Genomic DNA, 27,241 nt, shown 5'->3' with positions numbered 1-27,241 from the left:
CACCTACTGGGAATCATCTTCAGCCTGACCACTGGCTGCACCCGGCGGGCACGGAGCCGCAGCAGCCTTGCCTCTCCCGAGCTGCGGGATCCAGCGCGATGCAATTCCTGCGGCATCCGCAACTTCCTTCTCCCGCAGAACCGCCCAGCTGGAGCCCCTCGCCCACCCGGATCTGCCCGGCCGCACTGGCAGCACCGCAGTTTCCTCGCAAGCTTTTCACAAGTATGGCACCAGCGGCCTCCTGCAGCTCCGCGTGGCTCGGGGACTTTACCCTTAACTCCGCAGCGCCCCCGGCCCCGCCCCGCGGCAGCGGGGCCCCCGCACGACGGCCTCCCGCAGCCCCTCTCGGTGCGCACACACTAACCCAGCCACCGCCTGGGCTTGGTGGGGCGGGTTCTGTGGGGGCGCTGCAGCCTGCGGCAGAGAGGCGGGCCGGGGGCGGGGCCGGGCCGGGGGCGGGGCCGGGCCGGGGGCGGGCCGGGGGCGGGGCCGGGCCGGGGGCGGGGCCGGGCCGGGAGCGGGGCCGGGCGGGCGAGGGGCGGCATGGCGCGGACGGTGGTGGAGCTGTTTTACGACGTCGTGTCACCTTACTCCTGGCTGGGGTTTGAGGTGAGGGAGCGGGGCACGGGCGACTCGGGGCGCCCCTCGGTCGGGCCTGTGCGGCGGCGGGCGCCCGGCCGGGCCGCGGCGGCGGCTGCCCTCAGGAGGCGGCTGAAGGGCAGCGCGTCCGCCCGCCTCCTGCTGGGCTTCTGTTTTCGTCCCGCTCGGGAGATACCGTTGTTTTTATGCCGATGTAAGTATATGTAGTTATTTTTGCGGCGCCCGTGCCTCACGTGCCGAAAGGCGGGGCACTGGGGCGGCGCGGCCCGCGCTTCGCGTTCGTTCGCGGCCCTGCCGGCCCCGTCCGCTGGCAGCGCCCCCGCGGCTGTCGGGACTGTCCGGGCTGTCCGGGCGGCCGCTGCGGTAACGGAAGGGTTCACCTGCAGCGCCTGGCGCCGCGGTGTGCGTGGCGGCTGCACGGACGTCCTGACCGCCGTGCCTCCTTGCAGGTGCTCTGCCGGTACCAGCACGTCTGGAACATCGACCTGCGCCTTCGGCCGGCCTTCCTCGGCGGCATAATGCAGGCGACGGGTAGGCGGGGCGGGGGCGCGCAGCCCCCTCTGGGCCAGTGGGACCTGGCGGGCAAGCTGCCGAGCGCAGAGCGCCGGGCCAGCCTGACGCTCAGTTTTGGCAGCGATAACTTTTAACTACGGGACTGTGGGGCTCGGCGGGGATTGAGGCATCAGACAGGAAGGATTTCGTACTGTTGCAACTACGAGCCGCTGTTTGCGACACATAGTCTCTGCCAAAGTTTGTCAGTTCTGAAATACGTTAATAATAACTTGATATGGAATTTTTCCTACAAGTTTCCTGTTGCCTACAAGCCAGAAGTAATTTGTGGAAGACATGCAGTTTGTAATATGCGTGGAGGATCCAAGTATGCCCTAAAACAGTACTTGTAGCCTTAATAGAAGGAAATCATCACTGAGACTTCTAACTTACAAATCATGAAATTAACAAGTTTCTACACTTGTTCACCCATGCATTAGTAGTTGTTTACCTTAAAAGTAATCTTTTATATAAATATATATTTATATAAAACATATAAACATATTTATATAAAACATATAAATCCCTGCTAGAAAACTTTTACCTTGGTTTAAAACTGATTCTGCTAACTGAAAGGGTTGATCTGTGCAAAACCAAAAAAAAGCCATGTTTAAATCCCAGCATTATCTTTGGGAAAGCTGTGTATGTTTCAGTTAGCCAACATGAACTTATACTCTTCCTTAGGCACTTTTATGCATGAGGTTTAATTTGTCCGATTTTGTTCTGATCAGTGTTACTATAATGCAGTTGAAAAATCTCAACAGAAATTTTTCCTGAAAGGTAACAAGCCCCCAGCAATGTTGCCACGGCGTGGAGAATACATGCTGAAGGACATAAAAAGGATGGCAAAATACTACCAAGTGCCTGTAAAAATTTCAGAAGATGTCTTCCGTCGTATCCTTGGTACAAGTAAGACACTTGGCTTAGCTGGTATCTTTCAGCTCTAGCACTCCTGCTTCAAATTCTCCCTAACAGTAAAGGTGAAGATGAATTCTCTGTCCACAGCCTCTTGCTGTATCTGTGAGCAATACGAAGTCTGTACATTTTTAACCATAAAAGGAGTTTCTGGAAAAATACAGTTATGACTGATATTAGCATTGAAGATACTGTGAATCAATATAAGCTTTACCATTCAGGGATTGTTACAGAGAAGATCATACTGTTCTTAGTGCTTGTGCAGACCTGATTCTGATCCTGTGCCTTGTATCAGTATGTTTCTCTGTGTCCCCGCTAACCCCAGGCAGTCTTCAGGCCATGCGCTTTATCACAGCCATCGATATGACAGAACCACGATACCTGGAACATTTATCTAGGGAGTTCTGGATGCGTTTTTGGTCACAGGTCAGTATTTTATGAAGCCAGCTTCTTGGTCCTGTCACCCTTCCTGTCCTGTGGAATTCAACCAAGAGAAAGGAAATGTCTTTTAATGAAAAGTCATAGTAGGAGACAAGGTTGTGGTCGTTCAGGAGTCATTACAGCTATCTTAATTACATGAAATTAATCAGCTTAATTTGCCTTCTCTAGGTATGTATGGTGGGTCTCATGGGCAGTGGATCCGTAGTTCACACCAGAAAGCACTTAATACACTCCTAAATTAGTGGCTTAAATTTTTTTCTGAGGAAATTTCTCCAGCAGCTAGTATTGTTTTGATTTCTATTTTCTTAGAAAACTTGCTTTCAAGTCCAGAGCTGAGCTTTGTTCTTAAGTACTGAATTACTTGTTTTATTCTTTTACCAGCATGAAGATATCAGTCAGCCAGACAACATATTGACTGTAAGTGTCTGCTTTTTGTTGGTGCTTCTGCATTTCTGATACAAATTCTTATTGATGACTTGAATCAGTAATTAGGCATGAAGACAGCTGATTCCAATGATCACTTGTGAGTTTTAAAAAAATTCAGCTAGATAAAAGAAAAAAGATTTGATTTCTTTAGCAGCTCTGTTTGGAATGTGTTTTTTTGGTCATGCTTTGAATGATACTCAGAGCCAGAATGTCCTTTTTTGTTAATTCATGTTGCAAGATACCCAAGCTGGACAAGTAATTGTCTGTTAATAGTTTTATTGACAGTAGTGAAAGTATGAACAGTGTCTCCAGAATGCATTGAGGTTTTGCTGCTATATAAAATCCTCAGGTGAAATGCAACACTTTGGGGAATTTGACATTCCTTGGAGTCATGGAACCAAGTTTTACTATTAATGCCCTTGTATGTGCTTAGAAATTGTAATCTTGTCATATATTTTCTTTTGCTGTCTAGATTTTATTACAGTAAAAGCGGTAATGGCATGTAAGTTAGTATGCCATGAGATCCTCTTTAAGGGCTCACGTTTCTACGTTATTTTTTAATTTCTTGGAATATGAAGAAAAGAGAGAAATTGTCCATGACTAGTCTCCTATCCAACATCCCTATCTGAAACCTTAAAACTTGCAGCAGTCTTGGTGTTTCCCCAGAAGTCTAGTCCTTGCACTTCAGCTTCATCTTAGTGTACCTTTTTTAGCAGAATTTTCAGCAAAGGTTTGCATTTTGCCTTTTCAAGAGGCAAGATTTGAAGGATATAATTAAACTGTGGTGTGTTAACCCTGGTAGGTAGCTAAGCACCACACAGGTGCTTGCTCACTTCCCCCTGCTGGCCAGTGGGACAGGGGAAAAGGAAAAGAAGAATAAATGCAAGAAAACTCACGGGTCAAGATAAAATTGGTTAGAGGAGAAGTGGAAGAAGAGAGAAAGAAAACAAAATGAGTGGTGCAAAGGCAATCACTCACCACCTTGCACAGGTAGATTGATGGCCAGCCAGTTCCCAAGCAAATGGTGGCTAACCTTCCTAAACCCCCTCCTCAGCTCTTAATGCTGAGCATGATGTTGTATGGCATAGATCATCTTTTTGGTTAGTTTGGGCTATCTGCCTTGTGTCGTCTCCCAGCCTCTTGCACACCCCCCCAGTTTATTCGTTGCAGGGAGAGGGGCAGGGGGAAGAGTGAGAAACAGAGATGGCCTTGACACTGTGCAAACATCATTCAACAAAAGCTAAAACATTAATGTGTTACCAGCATTGTTTTGGTCGCAGATCTAAAACACAGAACCATAGAAGCTACTGTGAAGAAAACTTACTTCATCTCAGCCAGACCCAGTACATAAATATATATGGAAAGTCCCCACATAGTCTCTGAATCCATCATTATTTAAAAAAAGATAAAGCAAGGACACGCAGAGCTTCAGAGAAACAAACTGAATACTCAGAAAGATCTCTGTGTAATTCAGTTATTGTTTGGCAGCCTATGAGTATCCGCCTGTGCTCGGCAAGGCAGAGAGGTAGGCATCTCCCTGTTTGCTTGTGTCTGTCTTCATTCACCCCTGCAGCAAATAGCTTTCCTCTCATGGAAGTAATCCATCCAGAGGCTGGTGAGGGGTCCCAACCCTTTTCATCTGAGTCTTTATAGGTGAATTTATTTTACACATCAATTAGAAAAATGGAATGTTGTTTACTTGCTATAGTTCCTTAGCATTTTTAACTTCTTTTTTTAGTCAGCAGTAGCTTCACATAAATTACTATAGAAGCAACATGTAGTCTTTCGAGTCTTGCCGCAGTCCACTTAAATACCCCTTCTGGCCTAAAATGGTGAGGACCAGATACTACATCTGTGTGTAAATATGGCAGTCTAAACACTGTGGCTACCAAGCATACACATAATTTTGTTCTGCTCCAATGCTACACTCATTTAATCTCCTGTTCAAGCAGTCAGAAAGAAAAGTGCTCCTAATCTCCCTGATGGTGAAGTAGGAGAAGGTACAAGAAAATGTGGATGTGACATGAAAAGTGATTGAGAGAAAGAAAGAAAAAATCATTAACACCTGCATGTGCAGGATTACTATCTATGTGTAATACTGTAAGCATTTAATTTTTTTTAAGAAGAAGCAAGGGCATGTCATCCAGGTAGGTGGCATGGAAGTTAACATTTTCGGTGAAATACTTCAATGTTATCTGATAAACACTGGACCTTTACCTTTGACAACTTTATCTCATTCCTGTGTGGCAGAGACAGACAGGAGGCTAAAAAGATACAGCAATACTACTAGTAACTTGAACCTCTGTGACAGTCTCTTTCATGCAGTATCACTTGGAGGTTCTATGCAGCCGCATTTGTCTCACAAACTGTTTTTGTCTTGGCAGGCTTGTACAGTAAGATTTACTTTTTCAGAACAACTTTTTTTTTTTTTTTTTTCTGTTACCTGATAAGTCATTGACTCAGAGGTTGAACTTGGTATTTATCTTCCCCCCTCCTTCTTTAGGAACTCCTGAAAAAAGTGCAGATTTGGGGCTTAGAATTTTAAAATACCCTGTCTACTTCATATCTGAGGGTTGATAAATGATGAATGGGGTGGGAATACAGCAAGACAGTTGTGCAAGAAGTGCTTCAAGGGTATTTTGTAATTTGTTTTGGTAATAGACTTCAGGTGATAAAACTAAAGATTAAATTAATTAGATCATAGTAGGATTTAGAATATTTAGTATTAAGAGTATTCTTAATTATATCATCGTTTCTTAGGTTGCCAGACAGGCTGGGCTAACATCAGAGCTCAGCCAGAAGCTACTTGAAATGATTTCAACCCCTGCAGTGAAGAACCGCCTGAAAGAGACAACAGAGGAAGCATTAAAATACGGGGTGAGATGCTTCCCATGCCATGTGGCATCACAGCTATGCATTCCTTCCCTATTGAGAACACTGGGAAGCAAGGAACAATGAAGGTGATGATTAGAAAGCACTATATAGACCATCTCTCTTAGGTGGTCTTTGAACAGTGAAAGCTAACTTGTTGGTAGTTTATCTCACTGTCATCCGGGAAACCAAGGCTGGCCCATTCAGCTCGTTCCATCTGGAGAGCAAGGATGGGGGACCTACAGGACCAGCACTAGGAGATACTGTTTATTGCTACTTCGCACAAAACTGGATTAGTCAGGTTGCTTTTTTTGCCCTGTAAAAAGGGGCAGACAGGCTTTAGGGAGTTCCTGACTTTCTGATGGCTCCCTTAGACTCATCTTTAAGAATGAAGAAGGTGAAAAGAAGGGGAGGAAAAAAGGCCAAAGTTACTGCTTTTTATTCCTTAAAACTGATGTCAGCAAAAATTTCTCTCATTATAACATTCTCTGTTTCATGTCCATGGTGTCAATAGGCATTTGGGATGCCTGCTGTTGTGGCACATTTTCATGGGGAACCTCATCTCTTTTTTGGCTCTGATCGTTTAGAGCTGCTAGGCAGCATTATAGGTGAGTGTACTTCTGATTTCATGCTTTCACCCTCTTTTTAATGAAATACTTAATACAGCTAAATACAACACTGTTAAGGTCTTCCAAATATTAAATAATGTGTGGTATCCTTCTCATGGGATGAAACTGCAGACTAGAATGTAATCTCGGTATAGTTAGTGACTTTGTAGTCCTTTTCCAGGCAAGAAGTAACAAGTTCTCCATCCTCTCTCGGTATGTTTCAAGGCTTTGTGCTCCACATGCCATTCTCAAATTACTGCTGAAACTCTTTAGTTTTCAAAATGTTCATATTTAACCTTGTGGTACTGGGCATTAGGTCTTACCTAAGGTTAAGAGTATGGCTGGTAGTGGGTTGTGGGTTTTTTGTAGTTTTAAGATTTTCGTTTTATAGCTGTTCCTTCTTAATAAAAAGCACATTATCACAGCTCTCCAATCCATGTCTTGTAACTACCTGATTACACAACTTTTTAACGAATATTCATATATTAACAGGAAAATGAAGAGAAGGATGGTCAATTGAATACAAACTTTAAATTTTTAAAGAGCATTGGAATCAGTTGTGTTAACTAATAAAACTCAGCCACCTGTTTTTATATGAGTTAGAGGGCATTTGACTCAAGCTATCTCCAGATTTGGCACTTGAGTTTGTCACTAGATAAGAGTTCTATACATCATTAGCTCTGATGCATTTGTTGAAAAATTTCAGCAGAAGATCTTAATGTAAATTAAAATTAGTCATAAGCTTAAACAGAAGGGAAATTTGGGGGGGGGGGGGTATTTTCTTTTCTGGATGGGTTTCTGATTCTATAAAAATATTCTGGATAAAAATGAGAAGTGAGGAAGATGAATACCCAACACCCACTCCAGTAGGTGCTGATCTGAATTGGAATGTTGTGGCCTGGTTTGTATTCTCAGCTCCAAGGACTTTTAACACATTTGCCTTTTGTTTCTCTGACTCCCCAGCCTTCCACTCTTTTTCTCTTCCTTACCTCCAGCCCCTCAAAAAAGAAATCCTAAAAAGAATTGGCTTCACCCTCGTGTGGAATGCACCAGACCTACAGAATCTGTCTGTGACACAGGAAAATAATTCTTCTGTACAGCTTCAGTTGTGACTAGACAGTGAAAGACTTAGGGAGCTGGTGGAAGCAAACCAAACAAGATACAAATCTGTACTCCATCGTCAGTAGTTACCCTTCAAAAAAGGAGTAGAAACAGTCATCCTGCTGCAGAAATGTGACCAGCCAGTCACTTCTGTGTATTAAATTTTAACATTCTCTTCTGTGCTGCTTTGTTTTGCAGGTGAAAAATGGCTGGGACCAGTTCCATCAGTTCCAAGCCCCAAGATGTGAAAAGTCCTAGGGAAATATATAAGATTGAACATTTATGTACATGGTCAATCTTCAGTGATTATCTGAATGTATCCAATTTTATGGAGAGATGGCTTTCGCATCCTTAACAGTTAACTTCACAGTTCAGTCTCATCTCTATAATGATGAAGAATTTCAAGGTTTGCCAGTAATTACCAGTCTGGTGGGGTCTTTACCAATACAAATGTGCTTCTTTTCTTTCAACAGATTAATGATTTACATTAAAGATTAAACATTAAATATTTAACTTCTTGCAGCTTAAAACATTCTTTCCTGAATAGTTCTTTATCTCTTACCCTAAAAGCATGAGGATTAAGTTGTTAAGGGACTGCAGTCTCTGGATTTCTCATACCTTCCTGCTTGTCCTTTAAAAATACCCATACATGCAGCCTATGAGAAGCTGGCCATGTTCTTTTATTCCAAGTCCAAGGTACTACACAGGCGCTACAAGCACAGGGACAAAGTATTCATGCTTCCTTTTAACTCTGCAGCGTGGCAATTGGAGAGGACATGAGAGAGAAAAGTGGGAGAGAGTGGAACAATTCCAGCCCAGAGAATAATCTAGGGAATCAATCAAGTTCAATTCCAAAATGAACTTTCCCCTCCTGGGCAGGTATTTCGTACAGCTTGCTCTGCAGTGACCAATGTTGGAGGGGACCGCCACACACATGCATTCTTGGGCACCAACCCCAGGGGTTTTGAGTTAATGCCAGTTTTACAGTGATGTCTTTTGGAGGACAGCAGTGAATACCATGTAAGTTTAGTTGGTAACTGAATCAGACTCTGCTTTGCTTCCTCAGGGATGGCCTAATTGCTGCCTATCCAAAGGTGATTTGGATGTGGCTGTGAGGGGCTTCCCATCCCATAGTCTGCAGAGGGAAGGATGTGCAAACTAACATTCAGAAAGTTCATGCTAAAATAGTTTGAATCTGGCCCTGTATTGGCTGAATTGGATTTGAATTAATTTGATTTGTATGAAGCTTGAGTTCTTGGTGATTTGTGGCTGTCTCTGACGCATCACTGAAGGAAGCAGAAGAACTAGCAGCAGCTGGAATTCTGTTTTTTGTTCTCTTCCTGAACTTTAAGGTAAAGCATATTCATGCTTGTTCACTGGAACAGCAAATCCTGGAACAAAGCATCAGAAAAAAAATAACCTGTACCCTTCATGTTCTTACAGCTCTAAGTGTTGGCGGAGTATCATTTGTTCCCCCACCCACAATTTTTCCTTCTTACACCTCTTTCAGCTCTTCAGGAAATATCCTATAATTTAAGAACGTATTCCTTCTTTCCACCAGTGCACCTATTAGTCCTTGGGCAAATCCAGACTGGGATTTAAGGAGATCTTTGTGAGATACAAGAGGCTACATTCATTTAGGAGTTAGAATAGCTGGGAAATTATGTACGTACGTGGTAATGCCATAGGTTTCTTAGAATCCCTTAAAGCCATGTTAAATAATTTTTTTACCATTCCCCCCCCAAAAAATTTGCTAGTCTCTGGTCTGTGCTATCAAACTGATTCTGAGGTTGTGATAAAAATGGAATGACTGAAACATCACCTTAAGCCAGATCACCTCAGTGACCTGGGCCACTGCTGTAGGCAGTGCTGTTTCAGGAATGGCTAGAATGCAGTGCTGTGGAGGTAATGAACTCTGTGGGAAGGTGGGGAGAATGCAAGAAACATCTTGAAATAGGCTGATGGTGAAAGCCAGGGCCTCATGAAACTCTCCTTGGAACCAGCTTGACTGAAACAAACAAAAAAACCAAACAGCCTTTGTGACTACATTGTTGATTTGGCAGATGGACCAAATGAGACAGATCTGATGGATTGCTATGCATTTCCCAAAATTATTTTAAAGGCCCTTAGACTTACTGAAATCAGCGGAAATGAAATGCCTAAAGCCTTAGGTACTAAAATAGTACCTAAACATTACTGAGACAAGGAAAATCCAAACTTGGCATTTTCCTTACATTGCTTATTGCCTGTGGTAACCACTAGTGAGTGGTTACAGCCTTTGCAGTTGTATCCATGAGTATGCATGTTGCTGCAATTCTGACCGCGTACCTACTTCAAGCAAAAATTTCATGGTTTGGGAGCGGAACTTTGAGGAAATTCTGCCTCCTATTTAGGCAGCCTTACTCCTGTGTTACAGAGACACGATCAGGAGCACAAGCTCTCAGCAGGCACGCTGGTGATTGCCCCAGTGACACTGGGCTGGCAGCTACGCTCTCATTCTCAGTACCGAGCCTCAGTGCTGAGCACCAGCAGCTTGACCTGGCTTCCCCTTCTATCTGCTGTCAAAATACCAGTCTGCTGTGACACTGTGGCCATCCACCACTGCATGGAGCTGAACTATTTATCTGCCTGCTTTTAATACCACCAGGTGCCAGGGCAGCAAAAAACGGAGCATCGAAAAAACACTGAGGATCTAAACTGGCGTCAGGCATGGAGGGCAGATGCTAAGCACTAATAAGAACTGCCAGATATTTAGGAATAGCTGGAAGAATTTTCTTCCATAAAGATCTCTCTCCTACTTAGCTGTATGCCAGACTAGTTCCCAAGAGCCTCACATCCACATGGCTTTCATGGTAGCATGCTGTTCAGCTGTCAGGCCAGAGAAGGTACTGGGCAAGGAAAGGGACTTTGAGCCAAAAGAGCTCAGCAGCAGCAGAAATGCAGGCAGAACTGGACTATGAACTCTGAGGAACAAACTTGGAGCTGTGTTCCCCTTTATCACAGACCTCACCAGGAGATCCAGTCCCACTTCCTGCATCGGGAAAGGCTGTGAAACTGGCATGAAGCAGCAGGTCCCACCAACGCTAGGCTGAAAGCAAACAAGCAAGTGCAGAGATAGGCACAAAGTCACAAAATGGGCAAATGAAAGTGGTTCAGCAAAATAACGAAAGTGTGGGAAGCACAGAAAGCTAGGCTGCAGCTGAGCAATGAAAGAAAAAGAGCATAAAACTGAGCATGGATCGGGGCAGAAAGAGGTGTCTCAATGGGAGATGCTGTTCCCTTGCAGGGAGCAGGCAGCCAGGAAAGGCAGCACTTCGGCAGACCGATCAGGCTGTAGCCAGCAGGCCATTGAACATCATTTGGGAAAGAAGATGTGGGACAGACTGTTTGCTGTGAAGCCGTACAGCACTTGGTGCACCCTCCCCGGTGGCCAGGCTGGCCCAGGAGCTGCCGCCAGCCTGAGCCAGGGCAATGCCCTGTGTGTTACCTGCGCCACTCAGCCAGCCTGCACCAGGACGCTCCTCCACCGTCACCTCACATGCAGCACAAAATGGAGGCCTGCAGAACAAGGCAGCTTTTTAACCTTCCCCTGCAAGCACCTGCCTGCTGTCCTTTCAACCCTCAGCAAGCAAAGTTAAGCTTTGCTTAACTCAGTTAAGTCTCTTTTTCTCCCATCCTTATCTCTGTGCAAGTGAGAAGGAAACATTTCATTAAAGCACTTACTGGGTTATGGTGCTGAGCATCTGCTTTGCTGCCATTTCCTTTTCCAGTGGAGCCAGCAGCACTGCTGGAAGGAAGCAACCTGCTTCCTAGAAGGGAACGAAGCACAGAACAATAAAAAAATGATCAAGAGGGTATCACAGGAGCTGCACACATAGCTGGTTTTACCCCAAACTTTTCAGAGATCTGTGGCTCATCCACAGGTAAGAGTGTAAGGAATGTATCTACATTCAACTTGACTAATGTCACCTTGGTCTGCTTCTCATTCCAGCTTGAAACACAAGGAAAGTGACTACTTGGCTTTCCTTTCATTCAAAAAAAAATCATTGGCCACAGGTTCCACACTGTGTTTCAGTGCCGTATATCTGTTCCGGCCATAGCTTCTTGCCTGAAAAAGCTACACCTATAGCTATCTAATAAGTAATGAAGGCATCCTCCAACTATCCCAAATGTTTCCATCAGTCCAGTTTTCAATTTCTGTTACAGTCTACTGTTATATACAAAAAAAAGTTTAAAATAATATGGCAGGTTCCAGTAGGTGACAGCATCATGCAGCTGAATTATGAAATGCCATTACTGATACACATGCGCAACCTGAATGCCTTATCCTTCAGAATACACTTTGTGAAGCGCAGTCTAGCCTTGGGCTCTCACGGTGTTTCTTTTCCTTCTCTTCTCTCTGCACCCTCCCTTCAGATTCCCACATCTGATCTCAGGGCTGAAGGAATTTGCCTATCATCACATATCAACACGATGGCAAAACCAGGGATGAAATACTTCGCAAAATTCACAAACCTTAAACATTCTTTTGCTTTCCATGATCATCTTCAGAAATGAGTATGAAGTCTTTAATGTAACAGCCCTCTTTCTTACACCATTCTAATTTATTCTTAGGTGACTCTCCATCCTATCCACTAAGGATGGTTTAAAATTATTAAGTATCATAATTTCATAAACAGTGTAGTTTCTGGGAGCTCATGTATAGCTGTATTGCAACAGTAGATCTGTGTTATAACTCTTTTCCTTGAATTAGAGGAAAATGGAATGAGTTTGAATTAAAGAGTTGGCGTCAGTGTGGAATGTGCTCAGGGGGCAGAAGGAGCAGAGGAATGACTTTGATGGCATACCTATCGACCATTCAATCAGGAAAGTTAAGGAAGCTGTAAAATTCAGCTAACAAGGGCCTCCTGAAAGATGGTAAGCCAAGATGCTCTTCAAATGATATTTTTTTTTCTTTTTGACCTATACATGATGATACCAGTATTTTCTAGGGAACAGATGAGATGCAACCATGTTTCAGCAGTTTTTCAAGAGCAGACTACCCTCTTTCCCAGTTTCATGATTTAATTTAAAGCTCTAAAGTTTAAAAACATAGCTGGTAAATCATTGTTACTTGTTGCTAAACCGTGGCTTTAAACAACACAAATTTGCAGTAGTAGGGTTCGTCTCCATTTTGTGTATATCTCAGCTCCAGTACTCTGAAATTTAATTAAGAAGTATGTTTGCAGGTGGTGACTAATAGACCAAGTAACTGAATAAAAACACATCTAAAACATCTATGCATATTAACTAACATAGAAGTTTCTTAAATATAATGTTAAGGAGGGTTATAGCTAAATTTAATTTATACCCTGGCCCTGAGGCTATGGGGAAAGTCATCTGCCTTACGTGACATGCGCTGCCCTATAAGACATGCTGGTGCTTTGACGCCAAATTAGAAAACAGCTGTTCTAAGACGGCAGTTCTCTGTGTCTTTATCTAGCTCTGGCAGCCCCATGGCCATGGGCTGCTGCCCTTTTTTCTTTTTTTTTTTTTTTCCTTTTCTGTAACTTTGCTCTCTCAATCTGAATGGCAAATTGGAGAATCCAAGAATATATCCATGGGTTAGGAATTCTAGAATCATTCAGCATAAGATCCAGACCTACAGGGGGCATCTAAAATGTCTTAGGTTCCTTCATAAAAAAACAGTTCAGTCTAATTTTACACAGTACCTTACTGCAGCTGAGTAGTTACTTTACAGCTCACTGAAGGGCAAAACTAAAACACCCAGATGGCTCTGTCCCAAGGTGTTTCCTTTGCTTTCAGTTTAGCTTAACTCTGGCATTTCTTCAGTTTATTATGCTTGGTTACAGATGATCACAGTTCTTCCCTGATGCTTAGATTAACCCAAAATAACAATGTTCGTTTAAATGTCATTTTGTCTAAGAATATTAACATGTATTGCCATACTCGATCTTTTGGTAATTAGTCTTCTATCAGGACTGGCTGTAGTAGATAAACAGAAAACATTTTAGTACTTGCAAAAATCAAAATAAGTATATCATCCTGTTTCTTTTCCTAATTTTTTTTAGCACAACAAATTGCTCTTAGTCCTGTCTTTTTCTAGCTCAAGAACTGTCAGAATGTCTGGAAAATAAAATTTAAAAACTTTTTAAATTCCTAAGTACAAGATTTCACTTTGTGCTTAGAAAATGCAGGGTCAACCCTGCTACCTCATGTACCTCATACACACACGTAGCCTTTTATTTCCTTCTGCTCTGCCCCTTCATCTGTTACCACAAACACATTCTCAAGACTACATCTCTGCAGTCTCCAGATTAGATGACTTGATGTAACTAGTCAGAAAAAGTATCCACTATCTTTATCCCTTTTAACCACGGCTCTCTTGACATAAAGCAGTTCAATCCTTATGCAAACCTGCATGTTTGCTGGGGTACGTTTATTTAAAAAAAAAAAAGTTTTTAAAAAAATATCTGCACTGAAGATAGACAAGTAGATATGGTACAGCAAAACATCACCACTCCTGCAGGGTGCAGCTGTCTTACCATGCCAAGGTACTGAGAAACCACAGTGAAAGTTGTGCAGCGGCAGTATCAGATCACTGCCATTGGCAATGGAGTGTATAAAACCTAACATTTATGTTTAACTTTACATGACATTCTCTGTAATTGTTACTCTCAGTGATGTATATTAATGGTCCATACACCCGTGGGATAATAAGGCATCAGCAGATAGGGAAACTATCTGGGAAGAGCAGCAGAGGCCACTGGAAAGCACACCTACTGCCAATATCTGTGAGGAAAGGAACAGCTAGGCTGAATACTCCAGTGCTTTTCTACTGGGCAGTATATCAAGTCAGCTTTTCCCCGAGGCAGCAAGCTGGGAGCTCAGAGCGAGCTGCACTATCAACCTAGCACTTGGGACTGGATCTGAAGTTCCACAGCTCAGCTACAGCTCCAGGATTCAGTGGGATTTTCTGGCAAGAAAAAGAATTGCAGGAAAGAAAATGTTGCACAAGTGAGTAGAGGGGTAAAAGGAAAGAGAAGCCAAGGCAATAATATAACGGAGCCTTACAGTGGCTTGCTTCCACTTTTATGTGACACGGGTCGATGGGAGCGATAAGTCAATTTGTGGGAAAATCACGCGTGGATTAAACGATGGGCCATGGCAGGGGAGGCACACAACACTGTTAAACACAGCACAGGACTGTGCCTGCACCTGGGAGTGCACTCAGGAACGGAGGGCGAGAGGATCTGCAGTTACCCACAAGGTCAAAAGCAATCTGAACTCTTTTACTTGGTGCCAATAGACAATTTCTGATGTGTGAGCCAAACAAACGAGTTTGCATTTACATTACATTTCTGCTCCCGTTAGTATTTCTCTTCACAAGTAAACACAGGCATTTCATTCGCTTCCAACCAGGAACCACCTTTCACACCTGCCTGCTCCCAGTGTGGTGCCGCAAGGCAAAGGGAATGGATATGGCCCAAGCGTTTGGAGGGCAGCTGTGACCTGCTACAGGTAATCCCAGCCTGGGGGAATGGTGGCCTGGGCCGTGCCATGGTGATGCAGTGGAAACCCTCGCAACACCAGGCACAAAGGAGATGTTACCTTTACGGTGCCATTTCCAGCGCCCTTCAAAAAGAGAGAGTTCCATAGTGCTGGGCCTCCTGGCCTTACAGGATTTATTTATCACTCTTGCTCTCAGTGGGCAACACTGAACTCTCCCTTCCTTGCCTTCAATACAAGGCTCTGCAGAAGCTCATTCCCAACTTCTGCCTCTTCATAGCAGCCCATTATCTGTCCTGTGCTGTGAGGGTTCCTGACACGCTGCTTTTTCTTATCACCACACCTAACGCTCCACTCCGTGCCTCTCAGGCTCTGTACACAGCACCTCACTTCCTAGTTATAGCATTTGCTATGGTGCTCTCCTGCCTTCCCACGACTAACAACTCTGCTCATTTTTCCTGTTCTGGAGTTTCACTGCCAGCCCCTTGGGCTCTCCTGTGCCTCCCAGTATACAAGTACTCACACTGTGAGTTGTTCTGCACAAGTAGAGAAGCTCTACTGAGCATCTCACCAAACAGAGGTCTCTGCAGAACATCGCACAGTACCACATCTTAAGTGCTGTCACTGAGATACGAGCAACTTTAAGCAGGGATCTGATGGCCACTCTTAGTATCTCAGATATGACCGCTACAGAGACTGAGACACCAAAATCTGTCTTCAGAGTACATTGGCTCCACTTCCTGACCCTTGTAATCTTTTCCAACAATTCCTTTTCACAAAATTCCTATAAAGGTTTTTCTGTTCCTTCCAGCCACCTCTCTTCCTTGCCACCAACACAATCCTTAGTACCTCGTACCATCACAACCAGTTCCTTTTCCAGAATTTTTTAGAAACAAATGTTAAGCTTTGCCTTCCACAGTTCCCAATGACTTCCCAATCTCAAAAGTTTAGTCTTTTTCAATCATACTTTCTCAAAATCTTACACAGTCCCTTCAGCTTCGTTCTCAGAAACAGATTGAAACTGATTTAGATTTTCCATAATTTTAGCTTTAGGTTGATGCTCAACAAGAAATGCTTCAATCCCAAACAGTTCATGTTAAAGAAGTGAAACAACCGCAAACAGGGTCTGAGGTCAAGGCAGCTGGTACAGCCTCAACAGCAGATACTGCAATGGTTCTGCCTGCTATGGGACTAAAAAGAACTTCTAACGACTATAATCATCTCTGCACTGTGAATGGATCCAAGCTGACTTTACTCAACTGCTTCAACTTCAATCAAGTACTCCACTAAGAGCCCAGCCTTGGCAGTCAAAAAGGGCAGTGCAGGCTAGAAATGAGATTACCCACCCTCTCAGGAGCTTGCTGCTTTGGTCAGGAAGCAGTTTCTGTAATTCCCATATCCAAATTATCTAGTTTATAAGGAGATATAAACTGCATGGGCACTGCATTCAGAAAAGTAATCACTGAAATACATGCTTTCCATAGAAACACATAAACATATTAATTATTTGCAATCTCCCCTAACTCTGTCCATGGCGTGTAAAAAACTGCTCATTCACACTACTGAAACAACTCCCCCTCCCATCCTCTCCCCATTAAAGTTTGCATGCTAGCTTCTGTCCCCCTTTCTCTGAGCCTGTCATCTACCTATGCTCCTCAAATCTTAAGTGCAGCATACAAAAGATGTGGCTCAACCTCCCATATGCTTCTAGAAGTGTAAGCAGAGGCTTTTTTCTTTCTTTTTTTACCTGGTGAGCTGGAAGTACTGGGTGTGCAGTCACTGTCATCCAGCCACATACTCTGAACCATTGAATCCTGTTTTGGAGGGCCCTCAAGAGAGCACGTCAGCTCCTGGAGAGGGCAAAGAAGATGTGTTTTAATAATGTACTTGGTAAAATCAGGCAAGGTAGCCTATGTTCATTGGGGATCGTACACCCACCCTGCCGTTCTCTTCTTCCTCAGATGTTTCATTTTCCCTCAAACCACTACAACAACTGCTTGCACTGGATGAAGAACGTGAGAATGGCTGCATCACACAGTATCCTGCAGTCTGACTCCCGAGCATTCTGTGAAATGCAAGCATTCAACATCGTCATGCTTACTGTTACACGCAGGCTTGCACTTTTTGTGACATAGCTTTAAGATATAGCAGTCAGAAACGGTAAGAAGAAATTAGTCATCCACAGCTAGTTTTTCCACCTAGGAACAGACTTCAGGTGAACGGCCTTGCATTCCTTGTTGCTGCTTTATTTAGTAGAAGCACCACTTGTTGTTTCCATTCAGGATAACTATATAAAAGGACAAGACTAAGTGATTTTTTTAAGTCACAGATCCAAGTGTCTTAAAGCAAAGTGAGTAAACCACATGCATTTAAGCACTGTTTACCTGTAGACATTCGTTAAGGTCAACAGATACCTTCATTTTGGCTGTCAGAGATGGCAGGAGCCTAAACACAATGTGACAAGGTGTTAAACTGGGTAGCCAGCCTAGCCCACCCGTTCCCACAGCCACTCTCCGCCTGTCACAGCTGGTCTCAGGTGAAATTCCAGACAGTACAAGGTGACTGTAAAAGCACATTTTTCATGCCATAGAGCTTATAAACTGCTACTGCTGTGCTTCTGGGCAGCTGTAACAGGAGCAGTCAGGACAGCACAGAGACATTAACCAGTATTACAGAATGATTAACTAAGGAAGTTTAAGGAAGCAATGGGGAGGTAGAAACAAATTACTGAGATCTGCATTATCGTAGGCTGTCTCAGTGCCAAACTATTTAGGATCAAGTGCCAACCTCTTGCACAGACAGGTCAGAACCCTCCCCCTGCTTACAGACAGGAACATACCTACGTCAGGATGCCCATCCTGGTGATTTTGCATGTGCCTAGTTGCCAACAGACTGGCTCCTGTAGGACCATCCCACTAGACTTTTAGCTCTCACAGCATCATTACAAAGGGAATGTTCAAAGCAAACTGTACTGGATCACTTGACCACCATTCTCTCAAACTTCATGGACACTGAGGCAGCCTGGTGCACGTTTCAGATCTGTCAAGAAAGACCCTTATGGCCAGCTTCTCCCAGCTCAGAATTTGGGATCCACTGCTTGCAGTCATCTAGGAGAAAAAGCAGCCCACAAGGCCAATATGCTTACGTGGTGGAAGGTGTGCTGTGCATGTAAGCCTAACATTTATGGTGAAATACACACTGCCTGCACAAGAGACCAGCCAATAAAAGCGAGATTAAGTGCTTAGAAATGTTAAGAAACTCAAAAAAAAAAAAAGCTGTGAGAGGCAAGAAAGATAAAGACACCTTTAACATACTAAATATATTTATTCTTTCAGAAGCACTGCAAAATGTGGCCAGTCTTGACCTACAAGCAGCAATGAAACCTAAAGTCCCAGGCATATTACATGCCAGCATGCAACAGGGAGAACAGTAAAGATAGGGCCAATATAGGCCAAAGATACTTCCTCAGGAGATTAGGAAATATATTTTGGAGGAAGTGAAGGCCAACATGCTTCTCCCTTGGCAGAGCAAATCAATAACATGAATTTAAGTGAGCTGGGACCTAGATTTCCGCAAAGTTATCTCCTTCTCAGTCTCCTTCCTCAGCACTTCCTGACCTATGTCATCCAAAGGCACTAGAGACCAGAGGTGGAAACATGTTCTTCTGCTCTTGCCTTCTGCAGGCCAAGCGGTTCTCTTCTCACTCATCTGAGGGGCAGGGGAGAGGAGGGGGGGCACTCAAGGTGGCCCCCTTCCCCCACCATTAGTAGAGGCCGGTTCAGTGGCTGCTGACTGGGCAATGGGAAGGGCACAGAGCCAAAGTGCTCCAATGGGAACTATCTGTCCATCTCCCTTTCCTGGGACTCCTGCTGCAGGAACGGCCAGTGGAGCGTTACTTGGTGCCACTTGGTCTCTCCACAGTCCTTGAGGTCCTCTAAGTAAGTTCATGCTCCTCTTAGCCAGGGCTCTCCTTTCACCCCAAAAGTCCCGCCAGTATCTTCAGTGAGGTAACCAGTGACTGAGTAGCATCCGGTCCACTCCTGACAGGCTTGATGTCCCCACTCAGATGTGTCTGAGGAGGGAAAACACACACACAAAACACCCATGTACTTTTCCTAGGATATGGACATACACAGTACAGCGCCTGATTTTTCCGATGCAGCCCAGAAAGCTGTCTGATCCCGAGGAGTTTTGCTACCCGGTTACTTAGGCTAGGTTCACTCTTTTGCATCTGTCCCTTGGGAAGAGTGATTGTTTGGAAGGCTACCTGCATGCAGAGCAGACAAACTAAGGACAATTGCCCCTGCATGTGGGAGAGAAGACACTGTTAGCCCAAGCGAACAATGCGGTTTCAGGGACTGGAGGCTGCTCGATCCCTGCAGAAGGGTATGTTGGAAATCAGCACGCAAGGACAGAAAGTAAGTCCTGCTTCGTCTCTACTGTAAAAGTATGAATCTCTTATTTACATGTTCCCTTCGCATTTATTTCCAGGTTGGTTATAGTAGCACGTAGGTGAAGAGCTTGATCATTCAAGTTGGGAATTGGAAACAATTATTCAAGACCAGCAGCAACACGCTGGACATTTTTGCAATAGATTTCCTGTGACGCTACTCCCTGGTGAGAACCAGGAGTGCATTGATGACATACTACCAGGGATAACATGTTTAATATGGGCTGCGTCATTTAATCTAGAACCAGCTGGAACTCCTTTTTATTAGAAATATGCCTATATCGTGACCCTGACTTGTGGTTCCACAATTAACAATGAATAGACTATTCCAGTAGAATGCTAATACCATTATGATGAAAATGGTGTGCTTTACGTGGAATTACACGGCCTTGAACCCCTGTCCCCGATACAATGCAGAAGGTATGACTGCACATCGGATGGTCTCTGACTATGAAGTCACAACTCTAACACTACGCTACTAGATCACAGCTCTAACTAAAGCTGGCTAATCACCAGTTGTGCAAAACTCCATGCTACATCCCACCTCGTAAACCAGCTGTCCAGAAATGGGCTAAACCACCATAATGGTGAAGAAACTTTTTCTGGTGTACAAGTGGTTTTGAGTCCATGACTGGAAAAAGATGCATAGAGAGAATCCTGGGGGCAGAAGCAGACAGACTGCCAAATCATACAGGTCATGCCTCATGTGCACAACAATATTCATGCAAGTTTTGTTGAGTGAAACCCCATGCCATGTTCGCTCTCCGAAAGCATGTGACACCAACTGCAGCTGGGTCACCTCCTAAGCTGATGAATGGAAAATGGGTGTTGGGAAGTGGGGGAAGCCACAACCAAACACAGAAATCAAGAACAGATGGCAAGAAAGCTTCATCTTTTTTTTTTTCTTTTTTTTTCCCCCAGGACACGCACACATTGTACAGTAGGGTAAGCAGCACTAGCTGAGCTACGAGATGTTTTCTTACTAGGCAAAATTCTTGCTGATTATGAAAAGTTATCTCAGCTACCTAATCGGAGCAAGTCCTTCACCCATGGCTAGCCAGGAACTTCCAGTTCTCTAACAAGGTCCCAGGCAAGATGAGGAAGGGGAGATGGAATGATGTGGTAATGCTGGAAGATGGGCGTTGCTGACCAGTCAGCAATTCACGTCCTGTATTTTCTCTTGTCCTTGGCTGTTAGAGCTAGCGTCTTAAATAGTTTCTATCTCCTAGCTGTGCTCCCATCCTCCTCCCCACCAAAGGTTTGGACACCCACCCAACCCTAAATCTAGTATCACAAAAGCATACTTGCCAGAACTCTGCACCTTGGCTGTGACAAAATTCTGGGCAGTCCTACAAGGCACAACTGAGGAGCTGGGCTACTGCAGTTAGTCACCAGCCTGTGATTCTTAGGGAGCATTAGGTCTAGTTAGAAGGAAGGTCCTTCCTTGTCAGTCTGGCATCTGGAGCAACTACAGCCATAGAGGCCTGGTTCTAGGGCACGTTTCAAAATTGTCTTAGGGTAGCCCCAGTCCCAGTGACATGCCCTACCACAAAGTACTTATTGCCTTTTTTGCCACAGGTCTCATGCAAGTTCTCGTGAAAAAAAATCAGGTGTGGCAAGCTGCTCCAGAAAGCCAGCTGCAGTCCTGGATTTAGAGACAGGCTGCTCTGCAGTCTTGTAAATGTAAACGTGTGGTTTCCACGAAGACCTGGAGTATCCTAGATAGGATCACATCCCAGCATAATACAGCTTAGCAATAACAAAGCTGCACTACCAGGAAAGTGCATTTTTCCAGTTTTTGACCACCAGAAACTGAAGAACGATTTTGCAGGCTACTGCAGGAAGTGTTTGGCAGGAGAACGCTGGGTGCGGTGTGCTTTAGCAGCGAAACAGAGGGGCAATGCACAAGACCCTGCTGTAATACTCTGGGAGGGATGAAGACAGGCTGGGTCATGCTGGTGGGGAGCAGCAGCATGAACCCTGCTTCAAGGGGCAGAACTTGAGTACAACCCAACACCACAACATACCCTTGTCCAAGCTTCTCCCTGAAGCTCCAAAATCACTCCAGAGCAAACTATAGAGGAAACATACACATGAGTAAGCATGGATAACTGGACAGCTAGGGCTTTGCGTATCCTGTTGGATGTAAGCTAACAATACAGTACAGATATAGCCAAAATCACTTTTAAGTAGTCCAGTCATTCTTCACTGGCTGCTTAAGAAAGCCAAGTTCTCTACTTACATGCTCTGAATTACTGTGCCACGGCCAGACATCTAACTTTTAAGATGCTGCAATGCCTGATATGCACAATCTCAGTAAAGCCTCCCACAGAGCAAGACATGCACCACACTTAAGCAAATACCAGACACAGTGAGTGTACTTAATATTTTAAAATTATTTTCAACTCACTTGCTCTTCCTGCTGGGGAACTCTGGGGAGCTGGGACTGGATGATCCATCAGACTTCAGGTCAAAGAAAGTTCCTGGACTGTCCAGCACTTTCTGTATCCTCTCTGCAGCATCTCTGCTGGGACAAAAGAGAAACCAGCTACATCCCAGGACCAGAGTTAACCTCTATCTCTTCTAACACTTCCTTACAAGCCATGATACAAAGCTGGATCTCTCATATACACATGGAAGGGAAGCAAATGTGGTTGTGCTGAAAAGGGCAGATTCCTTAGATGTGACCTGTTGAGGGCAATAGATTAGAAATGGCCAACTTTAAACTCCTTTTGAATTGATATAAAACTGTACATTAATTTAAATAGTAATTCTTCAACTACTTCTTCTACTCTCCCCATTGCATTGGTCTTAAGAAGCTTTAGCATTGATTAGAAAGCTTATATATTTATTGCATAAAGAAAAAGAATTCAGCAAATTTCACTGTTTCAGGCTGGCTACAATAGTTTTATTGCTACTAGCACTTGTGAAGATACTTATGAAGAAAGTTGTGTGAGTAACTGAAAAGTGGGGTGTGATTAATTAAGGATTGGAAAACTCAGATATTTTGGAGTTGGTTTTGTAGCTTCAGTGATGGAGTTCACAAAGTGCCTCCTCTGCTCCCTTGGCCAGTTGGTGCTACCCGTGCCCCTCACATCACAGTGTCTCCTGCCCTCACTTGTGCTCAAACAATGGTTTGCAAGACAGGGAATTGTCATGACAGAAAACAAACCTGGAACTAAGGCAACCCTGAAATTTCCATGACACGCAAACAAGCCGGCCGGACTGGGCCAGCTCTGCCATCAAAGCCTCTGCACATCATTCAACCACAGCTGCAGGGCGAAGTCGCCCATGAGGCACTGAGCTCACCCTTGCCAGAGAGGGCTGCTCCAGCCTCCATCACTCTTGTCCAGGGTGCTTCCACCCATGCTGGTACCCATGAGACACCCCTAGGAGCCAGTTCACAGCAGAATCTGGCAGACAATTAACCAACAAGAGTAAGTTGAGACTTTTTCTGTTAGATTAATGGGCTGAATCAGTTCCACGAAGGGTCCAACTAAGCATCTGAGCCCTCCCAAGGAGTGGAGCAGGATGGGGTAGTTGAGACAGTGGGCAAGGGAAATACATCTGCTTTCCAGTAGCAACGAGCTGTTCGGAGAGACCAGCTGCCAGTAAAACCTTCAAGAACCACCCAGTCAGTCTTTCATAAAACAGAAGATAAGGCTCACTGTTCCTTGTATCTAAGACTGCAAATAAGCCAAAGGAAACCAAAATAAACCCAAGAGCTTACCAACTCCCTCCTAGCAAAGAGCAGGAAAAAAAAGAAAAGAAATTCAAGGGGTTTTGTTACTGTAGAAAACTTTTACAGAACTTCTAAGGGGATAAAGTATGTTGTACATGAAGTAATGGATTGAGGGGCACAGCTGCATAAGGTAAAAAATTATTTAAAGTAATGAGGAGCTGTGGCTACTGTGTTGGCTTAGGCTGTTACAGGGAAGCTGTTTCAGAAGATTTTATTTGTCTCAAAGAAAGTTCTATGCTATTTTTATCCAGATTAGTCATAGGCACCTCATTAAGGAAAGGCCCAACAGAATAAATGGAAAGAAGGGAAAATGTAGTAATTCTTCCTGTCGTGAAATCACCAGTTTCTACATTAAAGACGGCTTCTCCCATTTTACACTGAGCCTCTAAGCTGTTCCCTGGAATTCTTGCAACTGGGAAAACAGCATGTTAGATGCAGAGCATTCATGTGACTTTTGAGACAGCTAGAGCAGAGATAAATTTATTGCTTTAACTAACCAGTCTCTCAGGACCAGTAGACAACTTCTGAATGGTTACAATTCAGTCAAATATGCCATATAACTCCTACAACTTATATGGTACCCCTTTATAATTATTTCTCAGACCACCCAATTTAAACACTAGTCATTTTGACTTGACTTTTTTAAAAAAAAATCCTTTAAGATATCGTAAGTTTTAGCTATTTTAACTTTTTAACATGAAAACAAACAATCAAGCACCCAATTCCCCCTTCCCAAGAAAATCCTTTCCTCCAACTCTTATCTAAAAGTGGTGAAAACAGAACAGGAGAATCAAGAGTCCTGGATCACACTGCACAATGCTTCATAGCAATCTTACCATGTTCCTCCACCCACCTCTTCCCTTCTTCCTTAAATATTGATTCTCCCCATTCCCAAATGTCCTTTTTTTATTTTGTTTTGGCCATTTGTCCATTAGCTGATGATCGGGCTTTTCTTCCTGTTCCAACCATTTCCATTTCAGTTCTCATTCCTGTCGATTGCACGGACTGCCCTCGCTGCCTGCCCTTCTATACCTCCCTTTTCTCATCTCCTTCTGTTTTTTCCCTTGCTTTGTCTCCTCTCCCCATGGCTCATACCTCTTTTCCTCCTGTATGTTCTCAATACCAATGGCACTACTCCGTCGCCCATGGAAGCGGCTGGCTCGAGTACGTGATGGGCTCCTACCAGGCAAGGCAAAAGACTAGAAAAAAGGAAAGTGTGACAGAAAGGGTGGAGGGGAACAAGACAGGAAAAGCTGTGGAGAACTGGAAGCATGGGAGAGGGAGTCTGTGATGCTGATCAGGTCCTCTCCTCTGCTCTGCAATGCAAGAGCACAGCCCAGCTCCATGCAAGCAGGAGTACCTGTTGTCAGTGAGAATGGGAAGCTAGAGCTTGCAAAGGGGCTATGAGAAAGAGACGTCGGGACACAGGAACAAAGGCAGAACAAGATACACAGCCAGTGTGCAGAGAAGGAGGCCCAGGCAGGGACGTATCCCCATAGTATGACAGAAGGAGAGGCAGAATCAGAAAGGTAGGGAAAACCAGGAGTTAAAGGAGAGAAGGAAGCAGGAAACCCAGCTCAGTTCTGTGCCTTTGTTGTCCTGAGATAAAGAATGTGTACAAAGGGTCACCAAGAGATTTCTTCACTGGAAGGCACCTTCTTGGCTTACTCAGAGATTTACTTATTTTATTTTTTTTTTAGTTTGCCTGTATTGACATTGCTAGTGCAGAGACTGCAATCAGCTGTATACACTTTGGCCAAGGTAACCATATTTCCACTATCAGAAGCACAGATCCTTTTCCAGAACCATCTGTCATGAATTTATTACGCTCACGGTGATCATGTATGTTTAGTGTCCCTATCAGATAAGAAAGACTTTGATAGTGATTAGAAATATTCACTCTTTCTCTCACCCCAAACTATTAATTCTGCTGTTTGTTCCCAACATGCTATTTACAGCAAAACAGCACCTTGAATAAACTTGTGCACCTGCTGATATTACAGAAAACAGCCTGTCTAGTGGGACTGAAGGAAATGGGACAGCTCGAGTTCTCAGCTCTTGCCATATGGCAGTACAGCACCATTCTAGTCAAACCACAGCACATGTTTTTTTAAGGTATGGCAACACAGAGGACCTAATCCAGGACAGATGTCTGACACAGAGCCACCTTTGGCTTTCTTTCCCCCATCTGCATCAATCTCGGCTCTAGTTTACAGACAATCTGGGGCTGGATATCGGCACAGACAAAACAGCTGGCACCACATGCTGCCACCACTTGGGAAGTGGGGCGACACAGCAAAAAGATTCACAGCAGGACAAGAGGGCAAACTAATAAGGGAAGAGAAATAAAATGTATGGGTGGGTCAAAAAGGTATGCCAGGTTTCTCCTTAGAACCCACCCAAGTACCTTACCGCAGCAATGGCCTTAGGGCCCTCGGCGACACTCTGGCTGAGGGCAAGGCCAGCGGTAGTGGGGCGGCTGGGCAGGGTGGCCGGCTGCTGCTTTCTCATGGATATCCCCATGGTATCCAGGCTCTGGCTGCGGCCTCTGATCACCCGCTGAACAGGAGGGAGGCAGGGAAACAGACAAACACAGGTACACATATAGACATGCACACGGTAGGGCAGTACGAATTGCACCACAGGCTGGGTGGAGAGCTGGGACAGACCAACACCAGAACCACACAAGCCCCAACTCCTAGCAGGCACGGACATGGATGCTGCCCACTTTTGGTCCGAGCTGGCTGCCAGGGAAGGATTCTCCCTCAGCTAGGTTCTCTACTGTCCCCTCCCTTGTCCTGTTGCAGTAAGTGAAGGCTCCAGACCAGCACCACAGCACACTGAGTAAGGCAGCAGTGTTGGGAGCATCCCACCCAGTACAGGCTGCAACACGCACAATCAACCTCCTCCTCCTCCTCCAGACTGTGGGGTTCAGTCCTGCATGAACCTGAGTGCTGGGTCCAAGGGGAAAGCTGCCATGTCAAAACCTGAGGCATCTGAAAAAGCCATTTTCTGAGTTTACTCAGCCTTTTACAAAGGCCACCTGTGTATTGACATGCGAATCACAGCATCTGCTGAAGTCAGAAAAGGACATCTGGGGATCACTAGGGTGTGCCATGGATGGGTATGAAACTCCTGGTTAGCAGGAGTAGACTGATCGTACATAAAAATACACCTCACCAAAGCACCCCAGCTCTGATCAAAGCTACACGTATGGCTACCAAACCTATATGTGAATGGATTAGTTTCACAGCCCTTAAAGACTCTGACCAGCCTACCATACAAGGTGGTCGTCTGAAGAAATGCTGTTTGTAATACATTCCTCTGTTCAGACAGGTAACTTATTATACAAAAGAAGTGGCGAGGCACTTCCCACAGCAGTGGGAAAGGGGAAGTAGATAGGAAAGTGATGTACGTTTCTCTGTGTATAATCAGTTCAAACCTCAGTTTGCCTGTTTGTAATAAACCTTTGCTTTCTTTTATCATCTTGATCACTTTCCAAAGTAAATTCTGTCACCCAGTCCTGATTTATTAGGAAAAAAAAAAAGCATCATCTACATAGAACAAAGGTAAATTAACTCTGGCTTTTGGAGGGTAAATAAAGCATCACAGTTTTTCTAGACAGTACACTTGCAGGTAAGTTAAAATTGCCTTGCAGTGGCTCTTCCAACTCCTTCAGTTGTAATGAAAATTAATTGGAAGAGATCTGTTGTAGGCACTGAAAGCTGCTTCCTACTAGTTATTACAATTCCTCTTGCAAACACTCCTTTTTCTCTAAGTCATGGAGTGAAACCCCATCTGACACCAGATGCCAACATGACCCATAAAGAGTTTGACTTCTCAGGGACAGGACAGAATTCCACTCTGGACTATGTTGTTGCTCTGTAGGAAGGAGCACAGGCAGGAGGGAAATGTCTTTACTGGAGAAATACTGTGAAGCACAGCTGAAGATGCTCTAAAGAAAGGCTGCTGGATGGCAAGATGACCTGAGCACAGCTGGTCAGCAGGGCCAATATTCCTTGGAGGGAC

At 44.5% G+C, this 27,241-nt stretch overlaps 2 protein-coding genes across 11 annotated transcripts in view; one reads left to right on the top strand and one right to left on the bottom strand.

Moving 5' to 3' along the window:
- The first annotated feature begins 506 nt into the window (after nucleotides 1-506).
- Nucleotides 507-8,033, top strand: GSTK1 (glutathione S-transferase kappa 1). The gene is made up of 8 exons (XM_037387798.1): nucleotides 507-609; nucleotides 1,050-1,131; nucleotides 1,930-2,058; nucleotides 2,390-2,490; nucleotides 2,887-2,922; nucleotides 5,692-5,808; nucleotides 6,317-6,410; nucleotides 7,710-8,033. The coding sequence occupies exons 1-8, from the start codon at nucleotides 544-546 to the stop codon at nucleotides 7,757-7,759; spliced, it is 675 nt and encodes a 224-aa protein (XP_037243695.1). The 5' UTR covers nucleotides 507-543; the 3' UTR covers nucleotides 7,760-8,033.
- A 137-nt stretch (nucleotides 8,034-8,170) lies between these two features.
- The window catches only part of LOC119148106 (rap1 GTPase-activating protein 1-like), a 50,281-nt gene continuing 31,210 nt past the window's right edge, over nucleotides 8,171-27,241 (bottom strand). For 6 of the 10 annotated variants that reach the window (XM_037387774.1, XM_037387773.1, XM_037387776.1 and 3 more), the window contains 8 exons: nucleotides 25,625-25,771; nucleotides 24,308-24,411; nucleotides 21,881-21,994; nucleotides 16,959-17,085; nucleotides 16,768-16,870; nucleotides 11,235-11,320; nucleotides 10,999-11,069; nucleotides 8,171-8,902 (listed from right to left, as the gene is read on the bottom strand). In XM_037387774.1, the coding sequence (XP_037243671.1) occupies nucleotides 11,046-11,069; nucleotides 11,235-11,320; nucleotides 16,768-16,870; nucleotides 16,959-17,085; nucleotides 21,881-21,994; nucleotides 24,308-24,411; nucleotides 25,625-25,771 (705 nt within the window). In that variant the 3' untranslated portion in view covers nucleotides 8,171-8,902; nucleotides 10,999-11,045. Of the gene's footprint in view, nucleotides 8,903-10,998; nucleotides 11,070-11,234; nucleotides 11,321-16,767; nucleotides 16,871-16,958; nucleotides 17,086-18,324; nucleotides 19,093-21,497; nucleotides 21,545-21,880; nucleotides 21,995-24,307; nucleotides 24,412-25,624; nucleotides 25,772-27,241 lie in introns of those variants that run through there. The other 4 variants (XM_037387778.1, XM_037387780.1, XM_037387779.1 and 1 more) reach the window with 3 other exon arrangements.

This window comes from Falco rusticolus, chromosome 5 (genome assembly GCF_015220075.1).
Source record: "Falco rusticolus isolate bFalRus1 chromosome 5, bFalRus1.pri, whole genome shotgun sequence".
Classification (NCBI taxonomy): Eukaryota; Metazoa; Chordata; class Aves; order Falconiformes; family Falconidae; genus Falco; species Falco rusticolus.
This window is presented reverse-complemented; position numbering and strand designations above follow the sequence as displayed.

Coding starts and splice junctions, on each gene's coding strand:
- GSTK1 (XM_037387798.1), top strand. CDS start 544: ATGGCGCGGACGGTGGTGGAGCTGTTTTACGACGTCGTGTCACCTTAC. Junction 1,132..1,929: donor CGGCATAATGCAGGCGACGG/GTAGGCGGGGCG, acceptor TTTTCCTGAAAG/GTAACAAGCCCCCAGCAATG. Junction 2,923..5,691: donor AGCCAGACAACATATTGACT/GTAAGTGTCTGC, acceptor ATCGTTTCTTAG/GTTGCCAGACAGGCTGGGCT.